Source organism: Macrotis lagotis, chromosome 7, assembly GCF_037893015.1.
Source record: "Macrotis lagotis isolate mMagLag1 chromosome 7, bilby.v1.9.chrom.fasta, whole genome shotgun sequence".
Taxonomy (NCBI): Eukaryota; Metazoa; Chordata; class Mammalia; order Peramelemorphia; family Peramelidae; genus Macrotis; species Macrotis lagotis.
Window position 1 is genome coordinate 82,537,130 of NC_133664.1, and position 18,780 is coordinate 82,555,909.

Below are 18,780 nucleotides of genomic sequence, written 5' to 3' on the forward strand. Positions count from 1 at the left end.
ATGGTGATTTCAAAGATAAAGAATAATGCTTCTCAGAGAGATTCAATTTAGTCCATGAATTTGAATACAAAGTGGCTAAGTGATATGCTCATAGTTGCTTAGACAGTATCAGAGGCAGAAAAGATCACTTAGTTAAATGTTGGGGTAATATTTCATTATTTTGAATAATTTCCTCAAATATGTTGGAAGTTAAAAGACTTTTTCCAAGCATAATTGTAAATCTGTTTTAAGAAATTTGACTTTTTTAACTCACTCATGCAGCACTGGCATTCATGGAACAATTTTTTTTTTTTAGAATAAGTTTTCCTGGGGCAGCTAGGTGGCGCAGTGGATAGAGCACCGACCTTGGAGTCAGGAGTACCTGAGTTCAATTGTGGCCTCAGTCACTTAATAATTACCTAGCTGTGTGGCCTTGGGCAAGCCATGTAACCCCATTTGCCTTGCAAAAACCTAAAAAAAAAAAGTAAGTTTGCTCTTTAGAATCTGGACTTATTGGATCTTTTAAGGAGAAAGAAAAAGAAACAAATTTTTTTGTCATTTTTCCCTCTTTCTACAACTTGTATTAATTTTTCATTACCCTGGCATGTTAATGAAACTCTCTTTAAGCCAGGAATGATAACCTAGAATTCAAAAGCTCAAAATTGTTGATTTCATTCAACACTTACCAAATAGGTGACTGACTACAAAGTTGGAATGGGGAAATTCTCTGCTAATTGCAAGAAAACCACAGGGAATTATAATCCTATAATCACTAGAGTTCCTCTTTCCATGCTTAACTTAAAAGATAAAAAAAAACACATGACAAGAAAATGAGTGGCTACTCTTTAAAAAATGTTTTTTAGAAGGTCTTGGAATTGTTATACTTCTCATTTATGTCAGTTTTGCTGCAACACTTGTTTGGAAATTTGTTTGAATTTATTCTAATGGAATTGATCTGTTTTTGCTTATGCAATATTTGCTGTAAGAAACAGCAAAAGAACACAAAAAGTTGCATCACTTTATAACAATTCACAACCTGCAATCCCTCTGAAGGTTACTGCCACAAGCAGACTTCATGTCTTACTCAAGGTAAAGTGCCTTTTTTTATTGAATATCTTCTGCTGCAGTATGAAGATAGCTAGCTGACCAAAGTTATAGGTGTATTTAACTTAATGCCATTAAACAAAGTTAAGTAAAGCACCTGGAGTGTACCTGGGTCTTGTCAGTGCTATGATTTAACTGAACTAATCAGTGAGAAGCACTATAATTTCTAATTATATATTATTACAGTTCCCATCCCATAATATTTTAAAACCGAAATATCTTAAAGCTATCCTTATCCCCCCCCCAAAAATGCTATTTCTCTAGATATGTAACAAACCAAGCTAGTTAGTCTCTGAGCATATATGTCATTTCCTAAGAAATAAAATGGATTATTATTAAGCAGCTATTAGAGTTGTTTAGGATAAAAAAAAATTCAAAGTCTCCACCTACAATGAGCCTAGGTCTTGTGGAAAGACTGGGAGTACGGGAAGAAACCACAACTATACATATAAATAAGTTAATAAGGTTATGAACAAAATAATGTCTTAGGGAGGGACAACTGACAATTAGGAATCAGAGAAAGGGCCCTTGTAGAATGTGGCAAATCAGTTGAACCTTTTGAATGGAGCTCATTTGAGAATGTATAAGTACAAGGAAGTAAGAGTTTGGCCTCAGTACCATTTATTCCACATAGTAAATGCCTAATGTTTATTGATATAATATAAATATTATTAATTAGTGAGAAATCAGAAGTAAATAGATTTTTTTTTTTACAAGATAAAAGGGTCTGTTTTCTTAATACAGATTCAGTCAGGTACTGTCTCTGGCTCTTAAACCAGATGCTTCTTTCCTCCAATTTTACTCTTTGCTGTGCCTCTTTCCTCTTGTTCTAGAATGTCTAGCTTCTGTGGTAAGGCTGTAGGATGAATATAAGAATAAGTTATACTAAGAATAGATTCCTTTTATATCTGCTGATTATGCAAAGTGGTTGATATATGTCCTTTTTATGAGAAGATGACAGAGTTTTTCTGTCATCAGGTGTGAGTGAGTGTTGAATTTGTATTTGACATCCACATGATAGAATATAGATTCTCCTTGTTAGGAGTAACCTTTCTGATGGTATTATTGACTTTATTGATGTCATAGGAAATCTCTCAAGTCAGTAGATGGTGTAGTGGACAGAGCATTAGGCCTGGAGTCAGGAAAATCTGAGTTCTTAGCTGTGGCACCCTGGGCTAGTCCCTCCTGGCCTCAGTTTCCTCAGCTCTAAAGTCACAGGAGCTCTCAATATCAGATGAGATGTTTATGAAAAACCCTTAGCCCAGGGCCTTGGACATTGTAGTAGTTCTTCTATAAATGCTCATTGACTTCCCTCCTTTAGAAGACCTCAGGGGGAACTGGCACATGAGAGTATATAGACTTTGGAGTTTGAGTTCTTTGTAGGACATACATCTGTTAATTGCCTCCTTTTTTGTCTAGTATTTTTACTGTAATTGCAATTAACTGATAAAGTTATTTCCCGAAAATGATAGTCATCTCAAGCAGCTTCAAAGTAGAAAAAAAGGGATGTTTGTTTTATAATGAGGTTTTGATGGTAGAATCGAGGGAAAACTAACCCAACAAGAAGGTAGGGAAGAAAAGTAGTGGACTCCAATTCAATAAAATCATCACTCATTTTAAAAAGTCATTCTATTGTTACAGAGCCATCAGATGGAAACTTTAGATAATGATACAAGTCTTTACTTAAGGAGCTGAATAACTTGTCAAAGGAAGGATATATCATACACTAACTTTAATAACATTATCTTAAATTCTTGCCTTTTTGAGGCATTTGGAAACATTATCAAAGAATTTCAAGTTCACAAAATATACTAAGAAAAGCATTTCATTGATTATTAACATTTCTTTTCAAGAAAATTTACTTTATTTACATGAATCAATCCTGCCAAAAAAAATGTGTTTACCTTTTAAGATGATTTGAATATTGAAGGATCTTAAGTACCTTGACTTTAATTGTATTAATGGTAAGTGAAAATCCATCCCTGCTTCTAGAGCAGTAAAAAATTCAAAACACACATCTATTTGTTGGAGGGTCAGTAGTTGCATCATTTTCTTATATATAGTATAGTAGTACAACTGTGTTATAACTTGGAGCAGATATATACATAAATAGGAAGTTACAGTTACATCAAGGTGTGTGGTGAGCAGTGGTGTGCATGGCCAGTATAAGCTATTTTCTTTCTTTTGGAAGATCAGGTGGGACTAGTATCCTTTAGTGCCCGAAGGTATCATGGATGATGACAAATTGGGATAGAAGAGATAATAATAATAAGAAAAAAAAGTCAAGACTAAAGAAATTTTATTAGTATCTTCTATCTTTTACAGAAATGCTTTTGTTTGTCAAATCTGGTGTCTGGGACAAGGGTGGGTCCCCCTCTTCCACCTAGGAAATTTGTCTCCCCACATGACAAGAAAAAGCCTGTCTTTAAATGCATTACTTTTCCTATTCCTGTCCCTTGCTATTTTTTAAAATATTTTTAAAAAAATATTTTATTTATTTAAGACAGTGGGGGTTAAGTGACTTGCCCAAGGCCACACAGCCAGGCAATTAAGTTGTCTGAAGCTAGATTTGAACTCAGGTCCTTCTGACTGACTCCAGGGTCAGTACTCTATCCACTGTGCCACCTAGCTGTCCCTTACTATTTTTTTTTTTTTTTTTTTTTAGATTTTTGCAAGGCAAATGGGGTTAAGTGGCTAGGTAATTATTAAGTGTCTGAGCTGGATTTGAACTCAGGTACTCCTGACTCCAAGGCCGGTGCTTTATCCACTACGCCACCTAGCCCGCCCCATGTCCCTTACCATTTTGAATCCTCATTTGAATCTTCCCTTGCCATACTTTTTTGTTCTCCCAAAGGAAAAAACTGCAAAAAACAAATTTCATTTATTGTATATACCAGTTGACTTGGTTTTTCCCGTTTTTTGGTTTATTCTTTCTTTTACTCCTTCATCACTCATTTCCCCTTCTATTAATATGCTCAGTATTTAGATAGCTACATTTATCTTTTACAGATATAGACTTCTCAGAAATATCCCAGTTCCTTATTTTTTTAAAGAAAAATTTTATTTATTTTGTAATTTTACAATTTTTCCCCTAATCTTGCTTCCCTCCCCCCCCCCCCCCCACAGAAGGTAGTCTTTACATTGTTTACATGGTATACTTTGATCTAAGTTGAATGTAATGAGGGAGAAATCCTTAAGGAAGAAACATAAAGCATAAGAGATAGGAAGATTACATAGTAAGATAACAGTTTGGGTTTTTTTTTTTTAATTAAAGGCTATAGTCTTTGGTCTTCATTCAAACTCCACAATTCTTTGTCTAGATACAGATGGTATTCTCCATCAGATAGCCCAAAATTGTACCTGATTGTTGCACTGATGGAATGAGCAAGTCCATCAAGGTTGATGTTGCTGTTAGGGTGTACAGTGTTTTTCTGGTTCTGCTCATCTTACTCAGCATCAGTTCATACAACTCCTTCCAGGTTCCCAGAATTCCCATCCCCACCTGATTTCTAATAGAACAATAGTGTTCTATGACAGTCATATACCACAGTTTGTGTTCACCCACTCCCCAATTGAAGGACATTCACTTAATTTCCATTTCTTTGCCACCACAGACAGGGCTACTATGACTATTTTTGTACAAGTGATGTTTTTACCTTTTCATAATCTCTTCAGGGTATAGATCCAGTAGTGATATTGCTGGATCAAAAGTTATGCACATTTTTGTTGCCCTTTGGGCATAATTCCAAATTGCTCTCCAGAAAGGTTGGATGAGTTCACAGCTTCACCAACAATGTGTTAGTGTCCCAGATTTCCCAAGTACCTTTCCAACATTGATGAGGTGTAACTTCAGAGATGCTTTAATTTGTATTTCTCTAATAAGTAGTGATTTAGAGCAATTTTTCATATGACTATGGGTTGCTTTGATTCCTCATCTGTACATTGCCTTTGCATATCCTTTGACCATTTGTTAATTGGGGAATAGCTAGTACTGTATTATTTTAAGGATCCTCTAATACTCTAAAGTCATTTGGTTAGGAACATTAAAACTTACACGACATACCAAGAATTGCTCATAAAAGCACATTTGTTACATTGCATTTCAAGGTAATCTTAATTTATTCAGACAACTACAAATTTACCAATTGAACACTTTTAAATATTTTTGTTTTTTTCCTGTAAACATATTTAAAGTTCAGTATTAAGGAGCCACTTAGCACCTTAGTTTTGACCATTAGGAAGAAACTGATCAAAAGAATTAACTGTAGTAAACAAAGGAAATTCTTGTTTTCTAAACTGTGTGACCAGTCCATAGGAGAACACTGATTTTTTTTTTTTCAGTGTTCAGAATTTATATAATGTTTTCAGATCTGTGGAAAGAAATCTTCACCTTTTTGAATCATAACTCTTGCCATATGATGGAACATTGTTTAATCAATTTTTTTTTCCCTGAGCTGTCATTAACAACTTCCTTCTATTAATGCTTTGTTTTTGTCACCTTCCTGCTTGTCTTACAACCAAAGATTCTTTTGGCAGAGATAAACTTCTTTGACATTTTTATTTCTTTATTTTTTTCTCCTACTCTAAACCTATAATGAGATGTTTAGCCAGCCATCAATAATAATTTCATTTCACTCCCTATTTTCCTTTAAGTTTTTAAGTTAAAAAGAATAATTAAATGCTTCTTCTAGTTTCAAGTATTTATCTGTGATTAATGCACAATTCATGTTTGTGAAATTCTTAAAAATACTAAATTTTTTATTTTTTCATTTCCTCAAGACTCTTAACTTGTTATAACCAAATAAATTTTTATTCAGATGCTTGCTTTCTGCATTTTATGGACTTTGAACTAATTTTTAAGAAATTTCAGAAGAGAATAAATTTTTGTGACGCACCTGCTATGCTCATTTACAAATATTGCCTTTTAACCTCAAAAACCACCCTGTGAGGAAAGTGCTTTTTAATCCCCCTTTTTATAGTCGAAGAAACTGACGTAAAAAGAAGTTAAGTGACTTGCCTATCCAAGGTTACAAAACTAGTAAATTTCTGGGTCTGGCATTGTATTCAGGTCTTGTTAACTTCAGACTGCACACTCTCTATCTTGCCACATCAGCTGCCTTAGTAGACTGCCAAAAATCATAGAAGCCTAAACAGATCACTAAACAGTGTTCTTTAAAAAGATTTTTGTAAAAATGTTCTAACCAGGCTAGACATAAGGATTATCATTGATGTAATCAAATTACTTTTTTTCACTATTATGACAGGTTTTCAATTAAGAATGTTAATTTAAGAAATTTTTGGAAATAAACACTTGTTTTCAGATCATAGTTTCATAGCTATGAAAATGTCCTCTAAAATGAGAAACGCCTTGTGCTTACTGATAGTCCAAGCCTAGAGATTTCATTTGTCAGAAACTTCTACTTTGAAGTTTTAGTTCTCAAATTATTGTCTTTTTTTAATCAAAGAACTTCTCACCTGTTGAATTTAGTATTATAAAATGTAGAATTAAAAGCAGTCTCAAAAATTATGTAGTTCTTACTTTAAGAGGAGGAAATTGAAGATTTTCTTAGAAATTTAAGTGATTTGACCGAAAGATCTTACTAGCTAGTAAGCAGCAGATCTGGGATTTGAAGTCAGAGCCTGAATTCAGTTCTCATTTCTATCAGTTCAACTTCCTCTCAAAGTCTTCACCTCAAGGAAAGACCACATATGTTATTTTTTTTCTATTGTAGATTACAGTGTATTATTTTCCCATATCTTTTCTATTTCTTGCACAGTGGCACTGTTTTCCTTGTTCAACATGAAGTAGGATAGTATCATATTTTCCCATATATCTTTTTTAGCATGATAGCTTACATTTACCCAGAAATGAAATCTTCTGAAGAGCTTTAGTTACAAAAATTCTATGTGGCATATAGTGCTCTGCCTTTTCACAGGCTACCTCACCTATTCCTATCTCTGAACCTTAAAGGCTTTGCTGAAGTGCTTTTTTTCTATATGAAACCATTCCTGATACCTAGGGGTTATGGGGTGCTAAAGAAGGACTATGGTTTCAAGGCTTGCCATGCCCTTTTCAGGTCTGTTAATCTACTTTTGGTGTCCATTTGGCACTCAATTTTCTTCTATGATATGCAACAGCCACACCCTGGAAAACTGGGTGTCTATCTCAAGCAGGCCTCTGTGCTGCACTTAGAGCTTGGATAATCAATTGCCATTCCTCAACTTTTATCTTGCCAACAAACTTTGAAGACTATGGAAAGAGAGAGTAAGACTTTTAGTGCAGCTTTGCCTCACTTAAATCCAGTTACTCTCAAGTGAAAACATCACTCATCATCCATTGATTTATCTTGACATTGTGATGTCACTGGTCTTCCAAAAAGTGGATAACCAATATGTTGCCCCCATACTTGACATAGTTTCTCTATAATATACTATATTTATTTCATTGAAATATCAGTACCCAAAATAATGTCTTTGGTTTTTTCTCCTTCAAGGACTGATCACTTAACTCCTGAAGTTATTTTGACATTTTCTTAAATGTGGAAACTACACACTTTTCAGTATGGGAGGCCAGGAGTTCTAATTCTCATTTCACATCTGACATCCAGATCTTACAGGAAAATAATTAAATTTTTTCCTGTGATAATTTGTTTGGTTTCTTGATGAGTTTTAGAATCCTAGATATCATGTAGTTTTTATAGTTGAAATCAGAACTCATCAAATGGCAGAGCTAAATCCATAACTCAAGTTTTTTTTGACTCCTAGTCTTATTCTTTGGTATGAAACCTGCTATCTCAACAAAGCAAGAATTACCCATCTCCTTAAAGATTGAGCTAATCAGGGGTGGCTAGGTGGCATAGTGGATAAAGCACTGGCCTTGGAGTTCAAATCCGGTCTCAGACACTTAATAATTACCTTAGCTGTGTGGCCTTGGGCAAACCACTTAACCCCATTTGCTGTGCAAAAACCTAAAAAAAAAAAAAGATTGAGCTAATCAAAGGGAATCTACTATTTCTAGATACTGAAGAATTTAAGAACTTTAAAGGAACAGAACTACTCTAAAGACTGAAAGTTTTTTGATAGTTTTATTTATGATCAAATTATGATATACATACCCATAGAAAGTCTTATCTCTAAGATGACTTAGGGAAAATCTTTGTGTTTGTGTTGTCTTTAGATTTTTTCCTCTCACTTGTTACAAAGAATCCTCTTTCAAATTTCAAATATTACATTTTGACAGTTTGTTTCCAGAATCATTTTAAGTCCTTATTGTTTCCTTCTCTCTTTTTTCTATCTGAATTTTTTGTCAAGTATTTTCTTGATTTGTCCAAATCTTGTTTCTCTGTTAATGACATTTTTCTGATAAAGATGTGCTATGTTATCTTTGATTTGTCTTCTGTGTAATACTTGTTGATTGTATATTTATTAGAATTTGTTTCTCTTATAGTGACAGCAGTAAATGTTTTTCCTACTTAAATTTAAATTTCTAGGAAATGTAATCCTAGAAATGTTATTTTTAGCCCAACATAATTGACAAACTTAAAATGTAATTTCTAACTTAAAGAAATAGTTCTCCTGGTACTCATGAGTTTTTATCATTTAGTTTAAATTTTTTTCTCTGTAAGAGACATTGCACAATTGTGACTTGATAGTGACTTTGAATACTCAAAGGATATATGCAATTGGAGCACAAGCAATGGATACCTCCAGTAGACTGTCCATGCTTCAAGGACCAGCCTAATTACATTTAGTGCCATATATCAGCAGTGATTTGACCTCAGTGACTTTGTTCCATCTAGTCTTGGATCATTTGTTGTAAGAAATGCTTGTGCTGTTTTTCTACTTGAACATAAAAAGTAGGAGCTTGAGGAATGCTTATAATCTAATTCATTCTTTGTGTAGACTGATCTTGGGCAAGTTACTTAACTTGGGTTTACTTTTCTTATGTGTAGAACCGAGTAGAATGAAAGAAATAGCTGTGTTATTTCTTTGCCTAGAGAAGTTAGACCAGGGAAAGCAGATTATCTTTCTCAAACAATCTAGTAAGGAAAGTGGGTTCAGGAGCTGTTGAGAGAATTTGTACATTTTCAAGTATTTTTTCAGGTTTTCAGTTCTCTTCCAGGAAGTACTTTGCTTGAGTTAGGGTTATGTTCAGTTGAATTTTTTTCTCTTTTTAATCTATAATGTTGTTTAACTGCTTGATGCCGATGGGTAATGAAAAAGTATTTATAGAGAAGTTTTTGCTTTGTAGTATAGCATATGTATGTTTATGTTTTATATATACGCTAAGAAGTAATCGACTAAATTCAGTGACGATTTACATTATTTTCAAGGCAAAGAAAGATAACACTATTTTAGTAGCTCCTAAGTACCCATTAAAATTTTGTCCACATTTTCATTTACTTTACTTCATGATACTGGTAAGTACTCCTTTCCCTTTTTAAATTTTGTCATATTTTATAAAAGTATTTACACAAGTATTTGCAATCTTAATATTTACCAGTATTAATAATATAGTATTCAATTAGATTAATGTACCACATTAAACATTTCCCTGTGGTTATTTAGAATATTTCCAGTTTTTTATATTTTCAACATATAGCCCCAAATATCAGAAATTATGACTATTTTTGGTCAACTTTTATGCATACTGCTAGAATGCTCTTTCCTTTATAGTTCTTTTAATTAAGGGTAAATATTTCTTTATAATGCTTTGGTACTAAATGACAGCTAAAATACTATCTTTAAGTGAAGTTTTTTCCCCCCTCAAATGATTGCTAATGCTTTGAAAACTTCTGGTTTTGCCCTTTGAATATTTATTGGGAATATTTATTGGGATTTACCACTGCAATTTAGCATTTCCTTATTTATGTATTTTTAGATGAGCATTTCCTTCATGTATTTTTATTTATTTATTTATTTTGGTTTGGGGTGGACAATGGGGTTAAGTGACTTGCCCAAGGCCACACATCTAGTATTGTGTCTTGAGGTCATATTTGAACTCAGATCCTCTTGACTCCAGAACCAGTGTTGTATATATTGGACCAACTAACTGTCAAGTATTAGGTTTTAAGTTTTTATTTATTTATTTTAAATATTTCTTCCAAATTGTTTCCCCTTTTTTTGTAACTGTAATGAAAGTAAATTTTTAATAATATAAACATCATTTTAATAATAAATCTATCAATAAAAGTATATCACTATGTCACAGAAAAACTGAAATCCTTTTACATGAAGTTCATTTGTGCTGTAAATAATGGATTTTAATAAATAATAATGGATTTTTAAAAAATTTATCTCAATATCTTAAAAAGTGAGTGTGAAGTGACTTCTGAGTTTCCTTCCACCTATTGTCCTATAATTATATAGTTATATAGTTCTCATATTTTTTAGGTAAATTGTTAGAAATTTTAATAGTCAACATATACCATGATAGTCATTTTACTTAAAAAGTTAAGTATGTTTTCAAAAGTTGATATGGTCATTGTTGTAAAATATTAGGTATAAAATGTTTTAATAAAATTAATAAAAACCAGCCTTCTGGTTTTCATTTTAAATTTACTGTTAATCTAGGGGTTTTCTTTTTTCATTTAAGAAATGTAGCTTCAGATTGGTGGGTTTTGGTCTTTATGTGGAGTATTAATATTATTTGAATTATGGTTAAACAAAATAATCACTAATTTTGAGAGTGTTTCCTTAATCAGTATTCAGTCTCAAAAGTAGTTCACTAATGAGTAGACTTAAGTTGTATCAATTTTCAATTTAGAGCACCTAAAAAAAGATACAGAGGAATAAGGGGCATCTAGATGGCGCAATCTACAAAGTGATCAGTCTGGAGTAGGGAAGACTTCTCTTGCTGAGTTTAAATTTGACCTCATACATTTATTAACTGTGACCCTGGGCAAGTCACTTTCTCATTTGCCTTGATTTCCTCATCTATAAAATGAGCTAGAGAAAGAAACAGCAAACCATTCTAGTACTTTTGCCAAGAAAACCCCAAATGGGATCACAGGGAACTGGACATAACTGAAACACTGACTAATAACAAAAATCAAAAGCTGACAGCTTTCTGGTTCTTGTTAATCCACTATATATAATCTGAAGACCATGACATCCAGGAGGTGATGCAGTGACAAACGCATGAATTGGATTTGAGTGAGGGGTGCTGTGCTTAGTCACCAGCCTTACTTTCTCCTCTGGAGCCATCTGAGTCCAGTGGCCAGATATGAATCAGGATGACTGGAGATGGCTCTGGATGCAAGGCAGTCAAGGTTAAGTGACTTGCCCAAGGTCACATTCCCATTCTTCTGACTCCAAAGCCATTTCTCTATCCAATGTACCACCCAGCTGGGTGAGGAGGACAGAAGTTTGAATTTGACCTCAGATACTTGACACTAGCTGTGTGACCATGCTTGTCATGATAAATTGTCTCTTTGTCTTCCTCAAGAATGAAGGACAAACACTCATATAATCTATGGTATATTAATCTCTCTAGCATACATACTATCAGAGTGGGTTCATTTTAAAAATTGGTAATACTGAATTCTTTGTACAGTTTTTTTACACTGTTTTTCATTTTTTGTTACTTCATAGCACAAGAAGATTACCAGTCAAGTTCTCTCTGAAGAGTCATAAAGTAGACAGCTCATGACTTCTGATCAGGACACTAAAGTTGTGGCTGAACCGCAGGTGCAGCAAGTTCAAGAAGTAAAAGACAGTTCTCATCTAGTAAGTATAATAAGCTTGTGTAGTTTAGGTAAGAAGTTTAATTTCCTGTATTTTTTCTCTCTTTGTAGTAGTTTTTAATGTATGTTAAGGCTGCATATTTATATGAAAAAATCAAGATTACATCAAATTGATTCTTTTGTCACAGGTAGCTTTTAATATCTCAGAATTTTGTGACGTTAGAAAAAAGTAGAAATAACTAGTTCCAAATAAGGGAAAGATAAATGATAACTTGCAGGATTCATAGAGCCCTCATCACCTTTAAGAATAATTTTTTCCTCATTTTTGTTATGAATCATTTTTGGAAAGTAATTTTGAGAAATATTTGAAGCATTTGTTATGTATCTAAGACTCATTTTCTTTGCAAAGTAATTAAGATTATGCTTTAAAAGCTTTAAAAACTTTTGATATCATTTATGGAATCATTAATTAAAAGTGGTATAGTATTTGGTTTCTACACATTTTCCCTGGAAAACATTTTTTAACATTAAGCTTTACCATTCAGAGTCTATTAAAGTTTATTTCAGGTGTGCATCCTTAAGCTGTGGAGGTACAGGTTCAATTATATTAGCTATGAGATCATGACACTAGGCAAGCACTTTTATTTACTGCCCCAGACAGCTCTTAAGATTATAGATTACAGATGACTTGACATCTTCACTGTGGAAGAGATTTCATCATTGGGAAATTTCTCCCTTAATGAAATAATGGATTCTAGGTCCTTCCCCTGTTAAATGATTGATTTAAGTTAAACAGAGTTCATTGTTTTTGTCTAGTTTTGAAAATGTAGTCAGTATGTGTATTGATATTGGTAATGATAGTTTCTTAGATGAATTGGACTGTATTATCCTAGCTCTGAGTCAGGTAACTTTTTTTAAAATGCGAACTTTCACAGAAAGTTTCTTAGAGGTTCAAAATTATATATTTCAGTAGTATAGCTTTCTGTTACAGAGAATGCAAGAAGTAGATTTTCTTTAAGAAAAAGAACTTTAAAAACTGATTCACATGCCAGCAAAAAATATAAATTTAATATTCCCATTTCTTTAATTTTAGCAATAAACAGTGTTGCTAACAACTTTGAATAAGCCTGATGATCAAAAATATATAGTATTATTACAAATGTCATTTTTCCATTCTTCCCCTCTTTCCCCCAATTTAGTATGAATGGCATCAGGCAGATTGATAGATTTTTTTTAAGTAACTTTTTTTTTTTTTTTTTTTTGCAGAGGGGCAGTGGGGTTAAGTGGCTTTGCCCAAGGCCACGCAGCTAGGTAATGATTAAGTGCCTGAAGCTAGATTTGAACTCAGGTCCTCCTGACTCCAGGGCCGGTGCTGTATTCACTGTGCCATCTAGCACATTTTGAGTTTAACACCTACCCACCTGATTCATAGAACACTTTTAAAGAGCTGAATTATGACCATTCAGAAAGACTCTAAGGAATGAAAATGTATGTATTTGTGTGAGGGTGTGAGTGTAAGTGTGATAAAAAGAGTGTGCCGATATGTTTGTATGTAATCAAATGGAAGAATGCTTTAAAGTTTGAAAAGCACAAAGGATTTAAATCATAATTTTTTTGCATTGATAATTTTTGTAAAAGCCTTTAAAGATCTTTCAAAGTTCTTGAGGTCTTATTTTGTAAACATTTGTAAAAGATTTTACATTAAGCTTTATTAGTTTTTTCCCCTTCACATCATATACATTGATCTAAGTTGAATGTGATGACAGAGAAATCATATCCTTAAAGAAGAAAAGTAAAGTATAAGAGATAGCAAAATTATATAATAAGATAATGGGTTTTATTTTTCTAAATTGAATGTAATAGTCTTTGTTCAAACTCCACAATTCTTTCTCTGGATATAGATGGTATTCTCCATCACAGATAGCCCAGAATTGTTCCTGATTGTTGCACTGATGGAATGAACGAGTTCATCAAAGTTGATCATCACCCCCATGTTGCTCTTAGGGTGTACAATATTTTTCTGGTTCTGCTCATCTTGTTCATCATCAGTTCATGAAAATCCTTCCAGGCTTCCCTGAATTCCCATCCCTCCTGGTTTCTAACAGAACAATAATAGTGTTCCATAACATACATATCACAGTTTGTTCAGCCATTCCCCAGAAAGGTTGGATGAGTTCACAGCTCCACCAGCAATATATGTGTCCTAGATTTTCCACATCCCTTCCAACATTGATCATTGTCCTTTCTGGTCATATTGGCCAATCTGAGAGTTGTGAGGTGGTACCTCAGAGATGCTTTAATTTGCATTTCTCTAATAAGTAGTGATTGAGAGCAGTTTTTCATATGACTATGGATTGCTTTGATTTCCTCATCTGTACGCTGCCTTTGCATATCCTTTGACCATTTGTCAATTGGGGAATGGCTTATTTTTTTGAAAATTTGACTCAGTTTTGAGGGTGTTTTTTTTTTTTCTTTTTCTTTTTCTTTTTATGTTTTTTGCAAGGCAAATGGGGTTAAGTGGCTTGCCCAAGGCCACACAGCTAGGTAATTATTAAGTGTCTGAGACCGGATTTGAACCCAGGTACTCCTGACTCCAGGGCCAGTGCTCTATCCACCACACCACCTAGCTACCCCTGAGGATATTTTTTTAAAGGAGCTTTTCGGAAGCCTTGACTTCTTTTTTTCCCCTAGTAAAACTTTCTGTGGCTAAGGAGAATAAGTGTGATTCTATTCTTTCTTATTATATGCCTTTCATATACTTGAAGTCAGATTTCAGTTCTCTTCTCAATCTTTTCTATTTCTGACTAGCCATACCTTATTCCTTTAGTTGATACTCATAGTATATTGGTCAAAACAGTTGTCCTTCCAGTGAACATTCCCAACTTGATAATTTCCTGTTTAAAATGTGGAATCTTAAAAACTTTAGATTGGATCTGACCAGGGCAGAGAACAGAAGAATTTACTTGGGTAACTTACATTTAAATTAACTTCATTTCATAGAGTCTATTATTATTTTATGCTATTTAAATCCTCATTGGGATTCTAGTTATGAGTATTCATTCTCATCTCCTTTTCTTTTAAGTAAGAGTTGTTAGTCTATATTCCATTCTATTTGTTTTGCATTATTTCCTAAATGTCTCTTCATATTTTTATTTACTTAAATTTCTTGCTCTTAATTGCTATCTAATATTACATTATATTATACTGTAGCTTTTATTGTTAACCTCCACATATTGGATGTTGTTTGCAGTTTTTGCACTTTATAAAGAGATTGCTTATTTTTGTGTGCTTGCTTGTTTGTTTCTTCAATAGCACTTTTAGGGTATGTTCCTAGCAATGACATTTTGGGTCAAAGAAGTATGATTCAATTTGTGACTTTTACTCTCCCCTTCCATAATGGTTTCAGAAATTCTCTGAATTTACAGCTAATTTAGAGTTATTATCCTCATTCTCTGCAAACTTGTGTATATAGCATTTTTCTTAGCTTCTTCTATCTTTATTTTGCCAATTTGAGTGAGTGGCAGTACAATAACTAAAACATTTTACACCTGTATATGACAAGTAGCAGAAAAGCTACTCTATAAATAAAAAATGTTTTATTTATATTTCCAACTACATACAATGATAGCTTTTACCAATCAATTTCTTTTGCAAGTTTGAGTTTTGCAATTTTTCTCTCTCCCTCCCTCCCTTCCCTCCCCTCTGCCCCCAACAGAAAGCAATCTGATATAGGCTTTCCATCTGTAACCATATCAAACATAGGTCATGATTGAACATGTTATGAGAGAACAATCAGTTTCAAATGGAAGAAAGAAAACATTAGAAATAGATAACAAAATTGCATAATACACGACAGCTTTTTTTTCACATATTTTATTTTTGCTATTACATGTTTTAAAAGTTTTCCAGCATTCATCCACATGCATATGCTTATTTTAAGTTTAATAATTTCCTTTAATCCTCTCTTCCTCTCAGCAGGGAACTGTCTGTGAATATTGTATATACTCATTGTTTACATTAACATGTTTATAGATTAGTCATTTTCAGCATGAGGAATCAAGATTAAGGTAAAAGAAAGAAAATCATGAGATAGGTGCAAAAACCATAAGAGAATTTTTAAAAAATGAATGTAGTATTCAGATTCTAAAGGTTTTTTTTGTTTTTTGTTATTGTTTTGTGCAGTTTAATAAGGTTGTCCTAGCTATCTGAACTGCTGGGAGGAGCTGCATTCATCAAGGCTTGTTAATCACAATGTTGTTAATGTGTACAATGTTCTCTTGATTCTACTCCCTTCACTCAGCATCCTGTAATTCATTCCTTGCTTCTTTAGAGTTCAACCATTTTTATAGAAAAGTAGTATTCCATAACATTCTATACCATAACTTGTTCAACCATTCCCCAGTTGATGGACATCCCCTCAGTTTCCAATCATAAGACAGCTTTTAAGAAACTGAAGGTAATAAGCTTTTGGTCTTTGGTCTAAATTCCACAGTTCCTTCTCTGGCTGTGGATGACACTTTTCCATCATAAGTCTTCCAAAATTGTCTTTTTACTGTTGAAAGGAACAAATCCATCATGGTTGATCATCACCCCATGTTGTTGTTGGTGTGCATAATGTTCTTCTAGTTCTGCTCATTTTGCTCAGCATCAATTTGTGCAGGTCTTTCCAGGCAGAAAAGCCACTCTTAATTGAAATTGAATGGACCTGTTCGAACTGGGGCAAATCAGAGAACTGGGTCTGTCTGTTAAGTTTCCAACAATCATTCCTACCTGGACTTCTGGAGTGAAACATCACTGGGAAGAATGGGACAAAAAGGAGACTGGACACAAAAACATTTAAAAAAATAATATTTCATTTTTTCCCAATTTGACATAAGAAGTTTTTAATATTTGTTTTTAAAAATGTTGAGTTCCAAGTTCTCTTCCTCCCTTCCTCCCCTCTTTCTTCCCAAAGTAGTAGGCAATTTTATATTAGTTTAATATGTATAGTCAAGTAAAATTAATTTCCATATTAGTCATGTTGTGAAGGAAAATAGACCAAAAAGGGGGGGGGGAAAACCCCAAAAAATTAAGGGAAAAGTTGTATGCTCTAATCTGCATTCAGACCTTTTCAGTTCTTTCTCTGGAGGTGAATAGAATTTTTTTATCATGAATCTTTTGGAATTGTTTTGGATCATTGTATTGCTGAGAGTAACTAAGTCATTCATAGTCTATCATCTTATAGTATTGCTGTTATTATGTACTGTGTTCTCCTGGTTCTATTCATTTCACTTTGTGAGTTACTGTAAGTCTTTTCAGGTTTTTCTGAAATTTGTCTTGCTCATTTTTTTTTATGGCCCAGCAGTATATCAGTCATATACCACAACTTTTTAAGCCATTCCCAAAGTGATGAACATCCCCTCAATTATTTAATCAGTCATTCTTTTCCATTTTCTTTGATCCCTCTGGGATAAAAGTACAATAGTGATATTGCAATTTTATAACCCTTTGGGCATATTTCTACATTACTCTCCAGAATGGTTGGATCAGTTCATAACTCCATCACCAGTGCATTAGTATCCCAGTTTTCCCACATCCCCTCCAGTACTTACCATTTTCCCTTTCTGTCATGTTAGTCAATCTGATAGGTCCAAGGTGCTACTTTTTATTTGTTTTTATTTACATTTCTCTTAATCAGTAATCTAGAGCATTTTTTCATATGACTATATAAATATATATGCACACACATATAGATATACACACGTGTGTGTATATGTATATATAGATTTGATTTCTTCATCTGAAAACTGTTCATATCCTTTTGTCATTTGTCAGTTGAGGAATGATTTATATTCTTACAAATTTGATTCAGAAGAAAAATGACATGAGTTTTCAAAGCTTTCCACCCTATCCCACCCCAAAATTAATTTACAATACCTGCTCTAAACTTGACTTCTAGTAAGCCTGTCACCCTGAAGTGATCAAAGAAAAGAAGAAAGGGCCTCATATACCTAAAATATGCATACTTATAGCTGTACTTTTTATTACCTAGAACTATTTATGAAGCATACCGTAAACAAATAAAACAAGGTACGGTTTACAGATATAATTGAATAATTTGGCATCATGACAAATAATAAACTGGATGATTTCAGAGAAAATTGTGTAGACTTATGTGAACCATAGAGTAAAATGAATGGAGGTGGGAGAATAATGACATTTTAAAGAAAAAAAAACTTGAAAATACAATCAATGTAATGGCTACCTCTTTGTAGAAAAGGGGATAAACTAAAGATTCAGACACACTGAATTGGGAATTGGTTTTGCTTGATTTTATATTTTTGTAACATGACAGAAGCAAGGATGCTAACTTTGGAGACAGACCTTATATCTAATAATGTTTGCCCTTCATTCTTGAAAAAGGCTATTGACAGACCTATGAATTGGATTTGAGCGAGGGGGTGCCATGTTAAGTCACCAGTCTGTCTCACTTTCTCCTCCACAACCTTTGGGTCCAGGGGCCAGAAATGAATCAGGATGACTGGATATGTCTCTGGATGTGAGGGTTAAATGACTTACCCAGGGTCACACAGCTAGTTATTGTCAAGTGTCTGGGGCTGGATTCAAACTCCTGTCCTCCTACCTCCAATACCAGTGCCCTGTCCATTGTGCCACCTAGCTGCCCTTTTGGACTGTTAATATTTGATAGTTTCTAAAAATGCCTAATTTTAAAACTAAAGAAACTAGTGAGAGCCAAAAATAGGACCCAGTAGTTATTTAAAGTATGTCTAAGGCATAAAAAGCTAAAATGAAGTATGAATCTCTAAGTGGTTATCTTTTATATATTAGAGGATATTTGACCTGAATTCTAATATACTTGAAATAGTTGTTTGCATTTTTTATCATTCATGGACCAAAAAACAAAGCACATAACTATTAGGAACCTAGAACTGTGCTGTAATGATACTTTCAAAATTTAAAACTAAAGACCAAATGAAGAATTCTTGGTAATTTTTCAGTTCATTTATGGTAT

The 18,780-nt window shown here is 33.5% G+C and overlaps 1 protein-coding gene across 4 annotated transcripts in view; it reads left to right on the top strand.

Annotated features, from left to right (window-relative positions):
* The window catches only part of LARP4B (La ribonucleoprotein 4B), a 259,367-nt gene that overhangs the window by 132,886 nt on the left and 107,701 nt on the right, over positions 1–18,780 (top strand). For all 4 annotated transcript variants that reach the window (XM_074193227.1, XM_074193226.1, XM_074193225.1 and 1 more), the window contains exon 2: positions 11,677–11,811. In XM_074193227.1, the coding sequence (XP_074049328.1) occupies positions 11,731–11,811 (81 nt within the window). In that variant the 5' untranslated portion in view covers positions 11,677–11,730. The remainder of the gene's footprint in view (positions 1–11,676; positions 11,812–18,780) is intronic.